The following is a 15359-nucleotide window of genomic DNA, read 5'->3' as shown; positions in this document are numbered from 1 at the left end:
CCCATCCATGTGTTCTTTTAAAAAGTTGATGCACTGATTGATTGATTGGTGCGTGTGAGAGAGAGACATCAGTTTGTTGCTCCACCTGCATTGCATCCCTGCCTCTTGTGGCTGATTTAATTTGTGTAGTTTTGTACAGTAACATGCTAAACAGGCTTGTAGCCTGGGTTCCGTAGGCTACACCATGGAGCCTGGGTGTGCAGGAGCCTGTTCCACCTAGGTTTGCGTACATGCGCTCCATGGTGGTCACACAATGATGAAATCCTCCAACGGTGCATTTCTCAGAATGTGTCCCCCTTTGTAAGCCGTGGGGACCGTACTAGAAGGCAACCCGGAAGCTCTGAGAATAGATCTCCTTCCCTGTAGAGCAGCCCTATCCGACAGAAATGTACTGTGATTTTAAACTTTCCATAACATTCTCGTTTCAGCGTGCAATCAATATAAAATGAAACCGTGTACGCTCTTTCCTGTTCACACTACGTCTGAGAAAGCCGGTGCACATTTTGCACTTAGATCAGACCTGGACCTGGACCGGCCGCATTTCAGGCGCCACTGGCGACCGAAGCCCGGGATGGCCACGGAAAACGGTCCGGAGTCCTACAGTTGGACGGGGCAATGGAGGTGCCTGAACACGGATGAAGAAGGCTACCACAGGATTTCCGCCGAGTTTTAAAAACCGAAATCTAATACCCAGTGATGAATAAATGCAAGAACCACAGCCATACCCGTGACTGCCCCCCAGCCGTCGCGGTGCAGGCGTGCACGGCCAGGGGCGCTGCTCGGCCCGTTGCGGCCGCTCCTGCCTGACGGCCAGGCCCTCCCGGCAGCTCCGGTGGATTCCATGCTACAACACCCGCAGCAGTAAGTGGGAGGCGCTTTAACAAAAGGAAATGTAAAAGCACAGAACATCCCGAGGACCCGAGGCCGGCCTCTGAGCGAAGAGGAATCCCGTGTGGGGGATTGAGAACCTTCCTGTCGGGTGGGGCAAGAATAGGCGTACAGTTGGAGTACTCAAAAGTTTATTCTTGCATTATTTACTATATTATTTACCATATAAACAACTGTAAACCTATTTTGCCCCACTCTGTGCTTAAGATGGCTGTATTTCTCAATTGATCTACAAAGTCAGTGCAATCCTATCAAAATTCTAACTGCTTCCCCCCCCCCCCCCCCCAGACAAGTATATGGAATTGCACAGAACTCAGCCAAAAATTGAGAGTCCAGAAATAAATCCTTATGCTTATGGCCACTTGGTTTTCCATGGATCGTGAGTCAAAGGAGAATAGTCTACAAATGGTGCTAGGACAAATATTCACAAGCAAAATAATGAAGTTGGACTCCTACCTGACACCATATCCAGAAACTAACTCAAAATGAATGAAAAACCTAAATGTAAGAACTAGAATTATAAAACTTGTAGAAGAAAGCACTGGAGTAAATTTTTGTGGCTTTGGATTAAGTATTGGTTTCTTAAATATGACACCAAATGCATAGCAACAAAAGAAAAAATAAATTGGACTTGATCAAAATGTAAAACTTGTGATTAAAAAGACAACATGAAGTGAATAGGCAACACACAGAATGGAAGAAAATATCTGTAAATCATATATCTGAAAAGGGACTTATATAAAGGATTTTTAAAGCTCAACAATCAAAAGAGAACCCAATTTGAAAGTGGGCAAAGAATTTGACTTTCTCCAGAGATGTATAAATGGTTAATAAGCACATGAAACGATGTTTAACATAAGTCCATTTATTGCATGAGTATGTCAGAATGCTAAAAATAGTTTCTAGGAAGGCAATTGGGAAAGAAGGTAGATTGGAAATCAGCATTAGGATCTTTCCATATTTCAGTATGTCTTTGAGAAAAAAATGTATAAACATTTTTTTAAATCAAAATGCACAATATAGGTACAGTAACTTTTCCTTAAAATATTAGTTGTGACTTTTGTTTTAAATATACTGCCTCTAATGTACTTTCTATTAATGAAAGAAAAGTAAAAAAAGAAACTACCCACTCCTACAGGATCTCAGAAAATTAAAAATCTCCATATAATCTGTGTCGTCGGTCATCTTAAAGACAGCTTCTTATTTGGGACTTGTCTTATGTAGGACTGGCCTATAAAGAGACATTGGCAGCTATTGAGGATTTCTGACATTCAAATTGGTGAAGGTTGACATGTAGCTAAAGCTCCTGATTTGAAAGCATTAATCAGAAGGATTTTCTCCTTTTATGGAACTGGAATTTTTTTTGGTGCCTAAGTAAAATCTGAATAAAGAGATTTTTATAAAGGCTATATTAATTATATATCTCTTGTTTTTGTTCCATGTTTGTTTTTAAAAAGAAACTATGGTGACACTGAAACCGAAGGAGAGATTTATAATTCCTTAGTTCAGTATTTTGGTGATAATTTGGGGCGAAAAGTGAAAGCGATGCCCTTAGTTGAAGAAACTTCTTTTCTTGAGGATTCATCAGTGACTTTGCCTGTGGTAGTAATAGGTAAGTTATTGCACTGTATCTCTTAAAATTAGTTATGATCCTTACTACTTTTATACATTTACAGTTACATAGTTACACGTTCTTAGGATTTTATTGAAAAGTATTATTAGGTTTAATATCTTAAAACAACCAATAACCAAATCTTTGGAGAGAGTAAATGGTTTACCTGATTGAGGTCCTGTGTTAGAATGCAGCACAGCATCCATTCATTAAGGATTGATATTACTCTATTATTTTAAAAGTAGTACGAATCCGTGTGCGAATAGCTCGCTGCTGCCTGCCTCAGCTGGCTACCCGGCCCACTACAGCTGGTAGCTCTCTGCCCCTGCCCCGCCCTCCTGTAGTTCACCGATGCTTGTAGCGGTGTCCTGGCTAATTTGCATATTATTATATTAGATACTATCAGTTGTGGTGATTTATGACAGTGTCCTGGTAATGAAGACAACCTATATTTTCTTTCAAAGTCAGTGGGAAAGGGAGAAAAGCCCTCTCCTCTGTCCAGCATGTGGGAGACTTGGGGGAGGAAGGAAGGAAGGGAGCACTATAGTTCTATACAGATTCCCCTCTAGGGCAGAGGATAAAGGTGTTTCTGCACTGTTTCACATCCAGCATTTTTTTAAAATTTGTTTTTGTTACTTTTTATTAATTAAGGTATTACAAATGTGTGGTTATCCCCCCATTGCCTCCCCACCCCCGCAGTCCTGCCCTCACCCTCACCCTCTGTTGTCTGCATCCATTGGTTATGCTTATATGCATGCATACAAATCTCTTGGTTGATCTCTCCCTCTTACCCCCACCTTTCCCTCCCTTCCCTCTGAGGTTTGAGCATCTTACCTTGTGTACCATTTTCCAACTTACATCCACCCTGCTTTCCATCCTTGATATCTTGGGAGTCAAGGAACCTTGGCATCTTGTTCTAGCTTGGCTACAGGAGAGTCAGGAAAAGCCACCTTCCTCCATACCTGCCCACCTCACTCCCCCTAAACAATCTATTTCTGTTTGGCCTCAGCTAGCCAATGAGTGTAGCTTAACCTAATGCATTACTCTTGGCAGTAGCACCACCAACCTGAGCCTAGATCAGGGGTGGGCAAACTTTTTGACTCGAGGGCCACAATGGGTTCTTAAACTGTACCGGAGGGCCGGAACAAAAGCATGGATGGAGTGTTTGTGTAAACTAATGTAAATTCAAAGTAAACATCATTACATAAAAGGGTACGGTCATTTTCTTCAATAGTTTTATTCATTTCAAATGGGCCGGATCTGGCCCGCAGGCCATAGTTTGCCCACGGCTGGCCTAGATACTTAGTAAAGAGCGAATTCCCTTAATGTATGTATGGGTTTTCTGTTGTATGGATGTTTCACAATTTGCTTATCCATTCACTAATTGAATGACATCTTGATTGCTTCCAATTTTTGACAATTATGAGTAAAGTTGCTATAAACATACAGATTTTTGCATGGCCATTAAGTTTTCAACTCATTTGGGTAAAAAACAAGGAATGTAATTGCTGGATCACCTGGTAAGACTATGCTTAGTTTTTAAAAATTCATTAAAATTCATCACCAAAACCAAAGGTCATCTAAATTTTCTCCTGTTATCTTCTAGAACAGCTGTGGGCAAACTACGGCCCGCGGGCCAGACCCGGCCCATTTGAAATGAATAAAACTAAAAAAAAAAAGACCATACCCTTTTATGTAATGATGTTTACTTTGAATTTATATTAGTTCACACAAACACTCCATCCATGCTTTTGTTCCAGCCCTCCGGTCCAGTTTAAGAACCCATTGTGGCCCTCAAGTCAAAAAGTTTGCCCATCCCTGTTCTAGAAGCTTTATTATTTTGCATCTTATATTTACATCTGTGATCTATTTTGAGAGCATTGAGGCCTCTGCGAGCAGCCGGGGAAGGGAGGACCCGGCCAGCAGCCGGAAGGCCCCAGTTGGCTCTGATCGCCAGCCAGGCCTAGGGACCCTACCTGTGCATGAATTTCCTGCACTGGGCCTCTAGTAAGGTTAATATCCAGATTTATATCTTGATGTGTGGATGTACACCTGTTCTTGTACCACTTATTGAAAAGACTTACCACCATTGGATTGCCTTTGCTTTCTTGTCAAAAATCAGTTGACTATTCTTGTGAAGATCTCTGGGTTCTCTATTGTGTTCCATTGATTTTGTCCTTTTATTTTTTTCCACACTGTGTTGCCGACTAGTTTTACAGTAAGACTTGAAGTTGGATGGTTTCAGTTTTTACTTTGTTCAATATTGTGCTGGCTCTTCTGGATTTTCCACATTTCCACTTCAACTTTAGAATCAGTTTGCCATATCCACAGAGTAACTTGCTGGGGATTTTGATTTGGATTCATTAAATCTGTAGTTCAAGTTGGGAAGAACTGACATCTTAACAAGATTAGTCTTACTATTCACAAGCTTGTACTATCTTTCCATCTGTTTAGGTATGCTTTAATTTCATCAGTTCTGTGGTTTTGCTCACATAGATCTTAAATGTGTTATTCTATGTGAATACTTATATCCAAGTATTTTTCTTTTCTGTGCAAATATAAGCAGTGTTGTGTATTGCATTTCAAATTCCGCTTGTCATTGCTGATATATAGGAAAGTAGCTGCCTTCTTTCTGTATCTTGCAACCTTGCTATAATTGCCTGTTAGTTCCAGGAGGTTTTTTCAATTCTTTGGGATTTTCTATATAGATAATCATGGCATTGTGAACAAAGAGAGTTTTATTTCTTCCTCCCCAATCTGTATACCTTTTATTTCCTTTTCTTGTCGTCACCCCCCCGCCCCCCTTAGGTGGTTAACCACACAGATGTCTGGGCTCTCACCCCAGCTCTCTGAAGCTGACCACTGGGGTCACGGCTTGGCCATCTGTATTTTTATTGATTTCAGAGAGGAATGGAGAGGGAGAGAGAGATAGAAACATCAATGATGAGAGAGAATCATTGATTGGCTGCCTCCCGCACGCCCCACACTGGGGCTCGAGCCCACAACCCCAGTATGTGCCCTGACTGGGAATCAACTGTGACCTCCTGGTTCCTAGGTTGACACTCAACCATGAGCCATGCCAGCTGGGCGGGCCATCTGTATTTAACAAGCTACTCAAGGAAGGAGATGTGACCCAGGTTTAGGAATTGTTCCATTTCACTCTTGTGTTCTTGCTGGGCATGTCACAGGCCTTTTCCTTATCAGGAGTGTCCTGAAAGCTTCCAGAACACAGGGAACTTTTTTCTTTCCTCCTGATCCCCAAGGCACAGAGCAGTTATTCTGTGGGACTCAGCGGGTACTTGACTTGGGCCACAGAGTTTCCTTTTCTTGTCTTTACAGCATTATCTAGGACTTCCATCAAGATGTGTGTTGAGTAGGAATGGTATAAAGAGACATCCTTGTCCTGTTGTTGATCTTAGAGGGAAAGCACGTAATTTCTCACCACTGAGTATGGCGTTAGCTGTAGGCTTTTTGTAGATACTCCTTTTCAAGTGGAGGAAATTCCCCTCTCTATAGTTTGCTGTGAGTTTTTTTTTTTATCATGAATAGGTGTTGGGTTTTGTCAAATGCTTTTTCTATAGCTGTTGATGTTATCATGACTTCTCTTCTTCAGTTTCGTCTCTTTTTGATTCAAGGAAATAAGCTCTTTTCCTCAGGTCTTCATTCCCACTACTTGTCAGTTGTTAATCATTTGTATGAGGGCAAAGGTTTACTTTACTCTGTCTTTTGAGTTCTATGTCATGCTTAAAGGCTTCCCACTCCAGCATTATAAATAGAAGTATCACCCACTTTACTAATATTCTTATGATTTTACTTTTCATATTTACACCTTTGAGCTTATTTGGGACAAAATATTAGGTGAAGAATAAGTGTTGTTTTTTTTTCCCTATGGCTAGCAGCTGTCCCAGTGGGATTCAGTTTTTGATGGATGTAGATAATAGAGAGGTAGCAAACCCAGACTAAGGGAACTATGGAAATGGAAATATTTCAATGACAAATGCAGTTTGGTTTCAGTTAAAGCATATAAAAAAATATGGAAGGCCGCATTAGGTGATGGGACTAGATCACTAGAAGGATGGTTGAGACTAGAACGTAGAGAATACTGGGTAGTCAGCAAACAAGCAGTTAAGGCGTTTAAAATAGAGGAAGCAACATGCTGAAGACCATGTGTTACCAAAATCCTCTGAGTGTGGAATGGTTTTGGAGCAGGTGAACTTGAGGAGAAGGAGGGGGAGACTTGCCTTCTGATTGAAAGTACGGGAGAAAAGCAAAGACAACCTAATGGATATAGATGACATAATGGGTGTAGAACCAGAAGCTGAGTGGCTTAAGATTTTGCGCGTGCCATATGTGGAGGAGGAAGAGAGGGCAGCTAAATGAAGGGATGCATGGATTTGCTTTGAATGCATTTTGATTAAGTTGTTAGTGGGCCTGTCAGGTGGTGTAAAGCAGCAGCATATGGAAATGTGAAGTGTATTTTTGGGGAAGGGGTCAGCCTAGAGATCTAATTTTGTGACTCGGTATAAGCATAGAGAGTTGAAGCTTTGAGTAGATGAGACTTCCCACAAAAACCAGGAGTGAAGGCGAAAGTCAGAGTGTTGTGACTCCTTGGCTTTCAGAGTTTAGAGAAGGCAGAATTGGTGAGGAAGAAGCCACGTGTGGAGGCGGAGGAAAGCCAAGGAAGAGGCGTGTGGTGTGTGGCATACCCTCTCCACCTTCTCTTTTTTTTAAAATAGGAAATGGACCCTCAGGGATCTGCCTTTCTTACATGTTATCAGGCTACCGACCATATTTATCATCAGAAGCAATACATCCAAATACAATCTTACAGAGTAAATTACAAGAAGCAAGACATCTTTCCCTTGTTGATCAGGTATTATTTCAATCCTTTTAATTTTTTTATACTGAAACAAGATTAGTTCAGCTTATATAAGCATTGTGTTTAATTGAAAATCCTTTCTTCTAATAACACTTTCTATCATTTTAATCATAGATTTGTAAATACATTCTGCTTGCTTTTATTTATTTTCCTGATTTGATAAGAATAAAATTTCTCAAATGATTTCCTGATAAAGTTTTAATAGCTGTTGTATGCTCAAATGAGTTTGGAAAGGGCTGCCTTTTATGACTGCAGTGTCACTGTAGACATATTAAGGCATATTAGCATGTTAAAGTCATCTTCAAGTTTTGCAGTAAAAGGATCAGATTAGATTAGTTGAGAACCAACCTTTCCCATATTTGACCAAAGAATCTGTTAAGATCTCAAGGGCCACCAGTGTTGTGCAGCCCACTCTCCGGGAAATGCTGGGTTAGAGTAATGGCCTTCACTTTTGTTATGATAGCAGTGGTTTGTGTTTTTCTCTTTTTTCAAACTCTATCTGCTCCCCACCCCCCTTTTTATTTTTAAATTCATTCAGGACTTAGAATACTTGTCCGAGGGCCTTGAAGGCCGATCATCCAATCCAGTTGCAGTACTGTTTGACACACTCCTTCATCCAGATGCTGACTTTGGGTATGACTATCCATCTGTTTTGCATTGGAAATTAGAACAACATCATTATATCCCTCACTTAGTTCTTGGTAAAGGCCCACCTGGTGGAGCTTGGCATGTGAGTATACAATTTTCTTAGCATTTCAGTATGAGCTATTATATAGATCTTATTAATAAGACAATTTTGATTCTTAAACATTATGATATGTTATATATATTAACTGAATTTTTATTTGGAGTTTTAATCCTATTTAATTCGATGTGGGTAATTACTAGAAGTTAAGCCAAATTTTATTACTTATAGTCTTAGAATAAGCACTTTTTCTATATCCTGTATTATAAGAAGCTAATATGCAAATGGAATGGTCGTTATGATGTGCACTGACCACCAGGGGGCAGACATTCAAGGAAGGAGCTGCCCCCTGGAGGTCAGTGCGCTCCCACAGGGGAAGCGCCACTCAGCTAGAAGCCGGGCTCATGACTGACAAGCACAGTAGTGGTGGCGGGAGGCTCTCCCACCTCTGCAGCAGTCGGACATCCCCCGAGGGCTCCTGGACTCTTGAGAGGTCGCAGGCTGGCCTGAGTAATACCCACCCCCCGCGAGTGCATGAATTTCATGCACTGGACCTCTAGTCATTTTATAAGATTTATATAGAAAATATTTTAACATTTCATAGTCAAAGTACTTTTATTTATTTATTTTAGAATTTACAAAATTTCACACACTATTTCATACCAATATCAATTATTTCTTTATATCTTCAGGATCTTAATTGAAAAATGTAAAAGAATAAACTTGTATTTGCTTGCTTGTGCTGCTATAACAAACTACCGTAGACCAGGTGGCTTACAAAACAGACACTATTTCTCACAGTTTGGAAGCTGCAATGACCAGGATCAAGGTGCCAGTGTATTCAGTTTCCTGGTTTGCAGACAGCTGCTTTCTTGCTGTGTCCTCACATGGTGGTGACAGCATGATGTGTCTTCCTCCTATAAAGCCATTAATCCTGACATGAGCCCCCCCTCCACTCCCCATGATCTCATCTTAGGCCTGATGACCTCTGAAAGGCCCCACCTCCCCACCTGCAAATATCTTCACATTGGGTGTTAGGGCTTCCCATGGAATTTGGAGGTGGCACAGTTTAGTCCATAGCAGAAGTTTAGCCAGAGAACTGATAACATTAAAGGTCAGTGCATTTCATTAGAGGCAGCAACTAATAATTTTTGTTTACTCTGTCCTTAGCAGCCAGTATAGTATCTAGTGTGTAGAGAATGCTCATTTGTTGTATAAATATTAAATAAATTTGCTATGTTATGAAGTACAGACTTCATGAAAATTTTAACATATCAAATTTTAAGTACAGACTTCAGTTGGATCCTCCTATATAATAAAAACCTAATATGCTAAGTATCTGGTCGTCTGTTCAACCAATCAAAGCGTAATATGCTAATGATATGCTAAGGCTGCTCAACTACTTGCTATGATGTGTACTGATCACCAGGGGGGCAGACAATTGACCTGTCGACCAGTCGCTATAACGTGAACTGACCACCAGGGGGCAGACACTCTGACTGGTAGGTTAGCTTGCTGCTGAGGTCTGGCTGATCGTGACTGAGCGAGACAGGCCGGACACGCCCTGGAGCCCTCCCACAGTCCCTCCCCTGCTGGACAACCTCCCACATCCCTCCCCAGTCTTGATCGTGCACTGGTGGGGTCCCTCGGCCTGGCCTGCGCCTTCTCACAATCCGGGACCTCCCAGGGGATGTCAGAGAGCTGGTTTTGGCCTGATCATGCAGGCCAGTCTTGGGGACCCCACTGGTGTACGAATTCGTTCACTGGGTCTCTGGTATTCCTATATTAGTGTAATGTTATGTCTAAAAGTTGTTTACATTTAATTTATCAAGTGGGAGCCAATTAAGGATGCTCATTCACGCCTTGGTGTCCAGGGAATTTTTGGGGGCTCAGCCATGCAAGCGAGCAGCTCCCATGTGATAGGCCTCTGACTGGTCCCTGCCTCCCAGAGCAAACAGTGGGGTTCACCATAATCCCATGTTAGGGTAAATGTGCATGGCCCACTGGTGCGGCATGGCCCAGGCTCTGGCACACAGAAAACCTCATCAGGTGGAATATTCCAAGGGTTAGAGGATGTCTCCCAGGAGGCGACCAAGGGCCAGTTCTGAACAGATCTTTCTTAGTAATATGCAGGGCTAATGCAGCCCGAGCCTGTTAATTCTTTTCTGCACCCTGGTGAGTTTTTTATTAAACAGTCACATAGCTTGCTTCTTCTGCCTAGAATAGTCTCCCTTTCTAACAGTGCATCCCGTAAATTCTGCTTGTGTCCTTGAAGAATAGCCTCTTTCTGTATGCTCCTACAGGACTTCTGTCAGGTTTGCACCCCTTGATATACTGTCTCCATGACTGCAGGCACCATGGCATACAGGTTGCATAGGGAAAAAAGAAAAGCCGATGGGGAGAAAAATGAACAGATCAAGGGACTAGGTCTTGCAACCAACTGGAAGAACTGGTGCAGCGGGAATAAAGTGAAGAGATTGTTGACAGGAAGTGGAATACAGTGCTTTAAGGTTTTTCAGTTCAAGATGAGATGATTATGTGGCTGCAGATAACTTCTGACATATAATAAATTCTTAACAGCTCCCCTTCTGTTGGTCCTAGTTTTCCATCTTGGTTCTGACCCAAGTCCCAGGCCCAACCTGCCTCAAAGCAGTGGCAGCTTGCTGCATTCTCTCCCTTGGTAATGTGTCACAAATTAGCTTCATAAGGCCTAGCACTTAACAAGCGTCTGTAAATGTTGGCCATTGCCATTACAGGCTATCGACACGGGTGAGAGAGTTAAGGGAAAAAAAGCCATAGCCTGAAAGAGTTAGTAAAAGAGGTCATTGAGGACACTGAGACGGGGCACGGAGCATGAAGGGCTCACTTCTCTCTAAAAGGGGCATTAGCATTAGCAGTGAGTCTGTTCTTAATCAGGCCACCACTGCTGCGTTTCCTCGTTCTAGAAAGATGCTGCCATAGCCAAACCACCTTAGACTTCATAATTACAATTGATGGGGGGAGGCTGTTGTGTTGCCCATTAAAAAAATTATTAATAATAATAAAATAAAAAGACCTCTAAAGTGTGGAAGTTGCCAGGCTGGCATGGCTCAGTGGTTGAGTGTCAACCCATGAACCAGAAGTCACGGTCCGATTCCCAGTGGACACATGCCCAGGTTGCAGGTTTGATCCCCAGTAAGGGGGCATGTAGGAGGTAGCCAATCAAAGATTCTCTCATCATTGATGTTTCCATCTTCTGTCTCTCTCCCTCTCCCTTCCTCTCTCTGAAATTAATAAAAACATTTTAAAAAATAATAGTTGGAAATTAACTCTTTTCCTTTTGTTTAAAAGGTGAAAATATCCATTTGTTTCACTAAAATATCTACATCTGAATTATCATGTTGATTATAGGCCAAAACTATTAACATTGTGTAGGTACCAGGTAATATTGTAAATTTGTTCTGTAAATGTATAACTATATGAAAGAAGTATATAGGTAGATACTACCAAATGATGAAAGTATTATTTGAAAGTTTATTGGAATAAACTTTGAGAGGTAATTTATGTAACCATTTAGGACTCCTTTGAGCTCTAAAGTTTATAGATGGGTTTGGTTAAAAACACACACACACAAAAACCCCGTGTTACCTAAACATGTTTTTTGATTGCACATTTTTTATCCAAATAGAATATGGAAGGCTCCATGTTGACAATCAGCTTTGGAAATTGGATGGAGCTCCCTGGACTTAAATTTAAAGACTGGGTAACTAGCAAACGAAGGTAAAGATCAAACTATTACCATTCTTTGGTTGCAATTGAAAGATTGTCGGCAAATTTCAAGGTACCTGTGACCTGTCTTAGATGAATAATACAGATGTCTGTGTGTCTCTCGTCAGAAGCCTCTGTAGCCGGGATTCTGAGCTGTTCCCCTCCCTGGAGGTCAGCAGGGGCTTGTCTATAGGCTGGGCTCCGACTGCTCTGCTGAGCATGGGTTTATCCTGTCCTGTTAAACCACGGTTTCCTTTCTCATCTTCCCACACATCCTTTCCACACTCACTCAGTCACTTATTTTATGAGTGGATATATAAATTCATGTACACATAGTTCATGTGTACATACCTAAAGTGTTTGACGTTCAAACTAGAGGAGTGCATATGATTATTCGTTTAGAGTGATGGAATAAACTAGAATCGATGGTGTGATTGGCTACTTAGATATAGAGGTAAATTTTTAGTAGGAAATATTAACTGAGTAACTGAGAAGAAATCTCAACTTGGAAGAATACAAGTGTATTTTGGGGGAAAGAACCTAAAATTTAAAAAGAAAAATTGAAAAGCCCTATTGTTTTCAAGGATAATAATATTAAATAGGAATTACTAATGCAGAGGATCTATATAGTTTGATTACTCACAGAAACATTTCATTCCTGTAAATGAAAGCAGGAAGTTACTGAACTTTTGTTAGAACAGGGCTGTACCATTTGAATGCTTGACTTCCTGCTTCATAGAATCCATGTTAATCTACAGAAATTATCCTCCGTTTGACAAGATGTAAGGAGAGCAAATTTAGACCAGCATGTGTAATTGAAATTAAACTTATCAGATATTCCTTTTGGGTTTTTAAAAAAGAATTGTATATGGATTTGACATGTAAAGTTGCAAAATCAGGCAAGTTGTACAAGTTCCTGATTTTCATAAGTCAGTAAATAAAACTGCTCAACATTCTTCGCTTTGTGATGTGGGTAAGAAAGGAGCTTCATGACTCTATACCAGAGTGCTTGTCCTGAAGTGGGGATTATTGAGTACAGAATTACTATCACCTTTAGTTCCTGCCTTTGCATTGTGTTAAAAGAAGGAAGACTCTTAAATCTCTAGAGGTTGTCTCTCTAGATTGACTTTCTTACTTCTGATGTAACCCTGGTCACACAAATTAGCTGCCAATTTCCTAGCTTGTAAAATGGAGATCATAATAGTAACTACTACTACATAGGGTTTCTGTAAATATCAAAGGTTAATACGCTTTAAATCTTAAATATTATAATCATTAAACTTTAAGAAGAAAACTTCCTATTAACTTTTTCCAAAAACAAGTCATAATGAATTATGTGAAGTGATTTGGTTCGTTTTTCCTATCTATCTCTAATTGGGGCACAGTGTTTAGGGGTGCTAATTCCCATTGTTTTAGATTTCAAGTGGAAAATGAAAGATGTACTAATGTACTTTTCATTAAAATATTTTATTTATATATCTTTCTGAGTAAAAAACCACAGAAATGTCCTATTATTTACTTAGATGTAAGCTAATTTTATTTGTAGAAGACTGGTCTTATTTTTGGTCATTAGGAAAATAGAAAGCAGCTTACTGGAAATTGTGTCAGAGTGGTATATATTATCTTTAATAAGTATATCTATGTATTACAGTTAGACCTGTACTATCTCAACAATTATAATTAAATAAGTTAGTCTTTACTTACAGCAGTGACTTTCAACCCTTTTTATCTCATAACACATATAAACTAATTACCAAAATTCTATGGCACACCAAAAATTTGTTTTGCTGATCTGAAAAAAGGGTATAATTTTGATTCATTCACATCAACTGGCTATTGTTGTATTGGGTGCTGTCATTTTTTTATTTTTATTTGACAACCTAAGGGAAGAGGTCAGTGCCCCTGATCAAATAGTCAGGAACTGCATATTTTAAAAATTTGGTCACACCAGTTGAAAATTGCTGACTTAGAGTACAGAACAAAGACTAAATAGTAGAGCTATAAACTGAATTTAGATTACAATTGTAACATAGACTGTAAAGGAGTCTAATGATCACATATCCACATTTTAGGCAGCTAATCTGAAAAGATACAATGGAGGAGCAGGATGCATTACCTAGTCTCTACCCTCAGGAGGCATCTTCTTTTTAACTAAAAGCTTGCTTTCTTTGTAAGGGGTTAGGGTCATGTATAGCTGAAACAGTAACAGCTTACTGATGAAAAAGTAATCACAGAACCAAAGTCCTGTTCTCATAGGATGTTTTCCTTCTCCTTCTCCAGGAACCTAAAAGGGGATCGCGTTATGCCAGAGGAAGTAGCTCGCTACTATAAACATTATGTGAAAGTCATGGGTCTTCAGAAGAACTTCAGAGAGAATACTTACATTACCTCTGTGTCCAGACTCTACAGAGACCGGGAGGAGGATGGTGGTCAGGATGCAGCTATCCCAGCACAGCATTCACAGATGGAGAAGTCCAAGTTTATCAAGAGAAACTGGGAGATCCGGGGCTATCAGCGAGTAGCAGATGGCTCCCATGTTCCCTTCAGTCTCTTTGCTGAGAATGTAGTTCTGGCAACGGGAACATTGGACTCTCCTGCCCGTCTGGAGGTTGAAGGGGAAGATTTTCCTTTTGTGTTTCATTCACTGCCTGAATTTGGAGTGGCTGTAAGCAAAGGAAAGTTGCGTGGCCAAGTGGACCCAGTGTTAATTGTAGGTTCTGGGCTCACTGCAGCTGATGCAGTGCTGTTTGCTTACAACAACAACATCCCTGTGATTCATGTATTTCGCAGACGAGTAACTGATCCAAGTTTAATTTTCAAGCAGCTTCCTAAAAAGCTATATCCAGAATACCATAAGGTCTATCACATGATGTGTACGCAGTCATATTCTGCAGACTCGGATCTTTTATCTGATTACACCAGCTTTCCTGAGCACCATGTGCTTTCCTTTAAGTCGGACATGAAGTGCATCCTTCAGAGTGTCTCTGGATTGAAGAAAATATTTAAACTTTCTGCAGCAGTGGTGCTGATAGGTTCTCATCCCAATCTGTCTTTTCTGAAAGAGCACGGCTGTTACCTGGGCCATGACTCAGGCCACCCGATCACTTGTAAGGGTAATCCTGTGGCGATAGATGCGTACACCTACGAGTGTGTTCAAGAAGCCCACCTTTTTGCATTGGGTCCTTTAGTTGGAGATAATTTTGTTCGATTTTTAAAGGGAGGGGCACTGGGTGTTACACACTGTTTAGCAACAAGACAGAAGAAAAAGCACTTATTTGTTGAAAGAGGAGGAGGAGATGGGGTAGCTTGAAGCAGGTTTACAAGTAATTTATATGAATAGTTCACCATTAAAGATTTTTAACTTTTTGCCGTGTACTGGCTTGAATTTCTGGCTTGAATTCACTGGAGAGTCTCAGGCAATAGTAACTATTTTTTAAAGTTACAAGAAGTTGGTATAACTTTATTTCATGGCACACATAAACTAATTACTAAAATTCTGTAGCACACCAAAAAATGGATTTTTTGCTGATCTGACAAAAACATAGGTA

General features: G+C 40.5%; 1 protein-coding gene across 1 annotated transcript; it reads left to right on the top strand.

Moving 5' to 3' along the window:
- The first annotated feature begins 2324 nt into the window (after window positions 1-2324).
- OSGIN2 (oxidative stress induced growth inhibitor family member 2) lies at window positions 2325-15177 on the top strand. Its single transcript, XM_006769042.2, has 5 exons — window positions 2325-2500; window positions 7237-7373; window positions 7918-8109; window positions 11732-11823; window positions 14092-15177. Exons 1-5 carry the CDS (start codon window positions 2434-2436, stop codon window positions 15119-15121), a joined length of 1518 nt encoding a protein of 505 aa, XP_006769105.1. The 5' UTR covers window positions 2325-2433; the 3' UTR covers window positions 15122-15177.
- Window positions 15178-15359: the final 182 nt, after the last annotated feature.

This window comes from Myotis davidii, unplaced genomic scaffold (genome assembly GCF_000327345.1).
Source record: "Myotis davidii unplaced genomic scaffold, ASM32734v1 scaffold1104, whole genome shotgun sequence".
NCBI classification, from domain to species: Eukaryota; Metazoa; Chordata; class Mammalia; order Chiroptera; family Vespertilionidae; genus Myotis; species Myotis davidii.
Note: the sequence above shows the minus strand (reverse complement) of the source record. Positions and strands in the feature narration are given on the sequence as shown.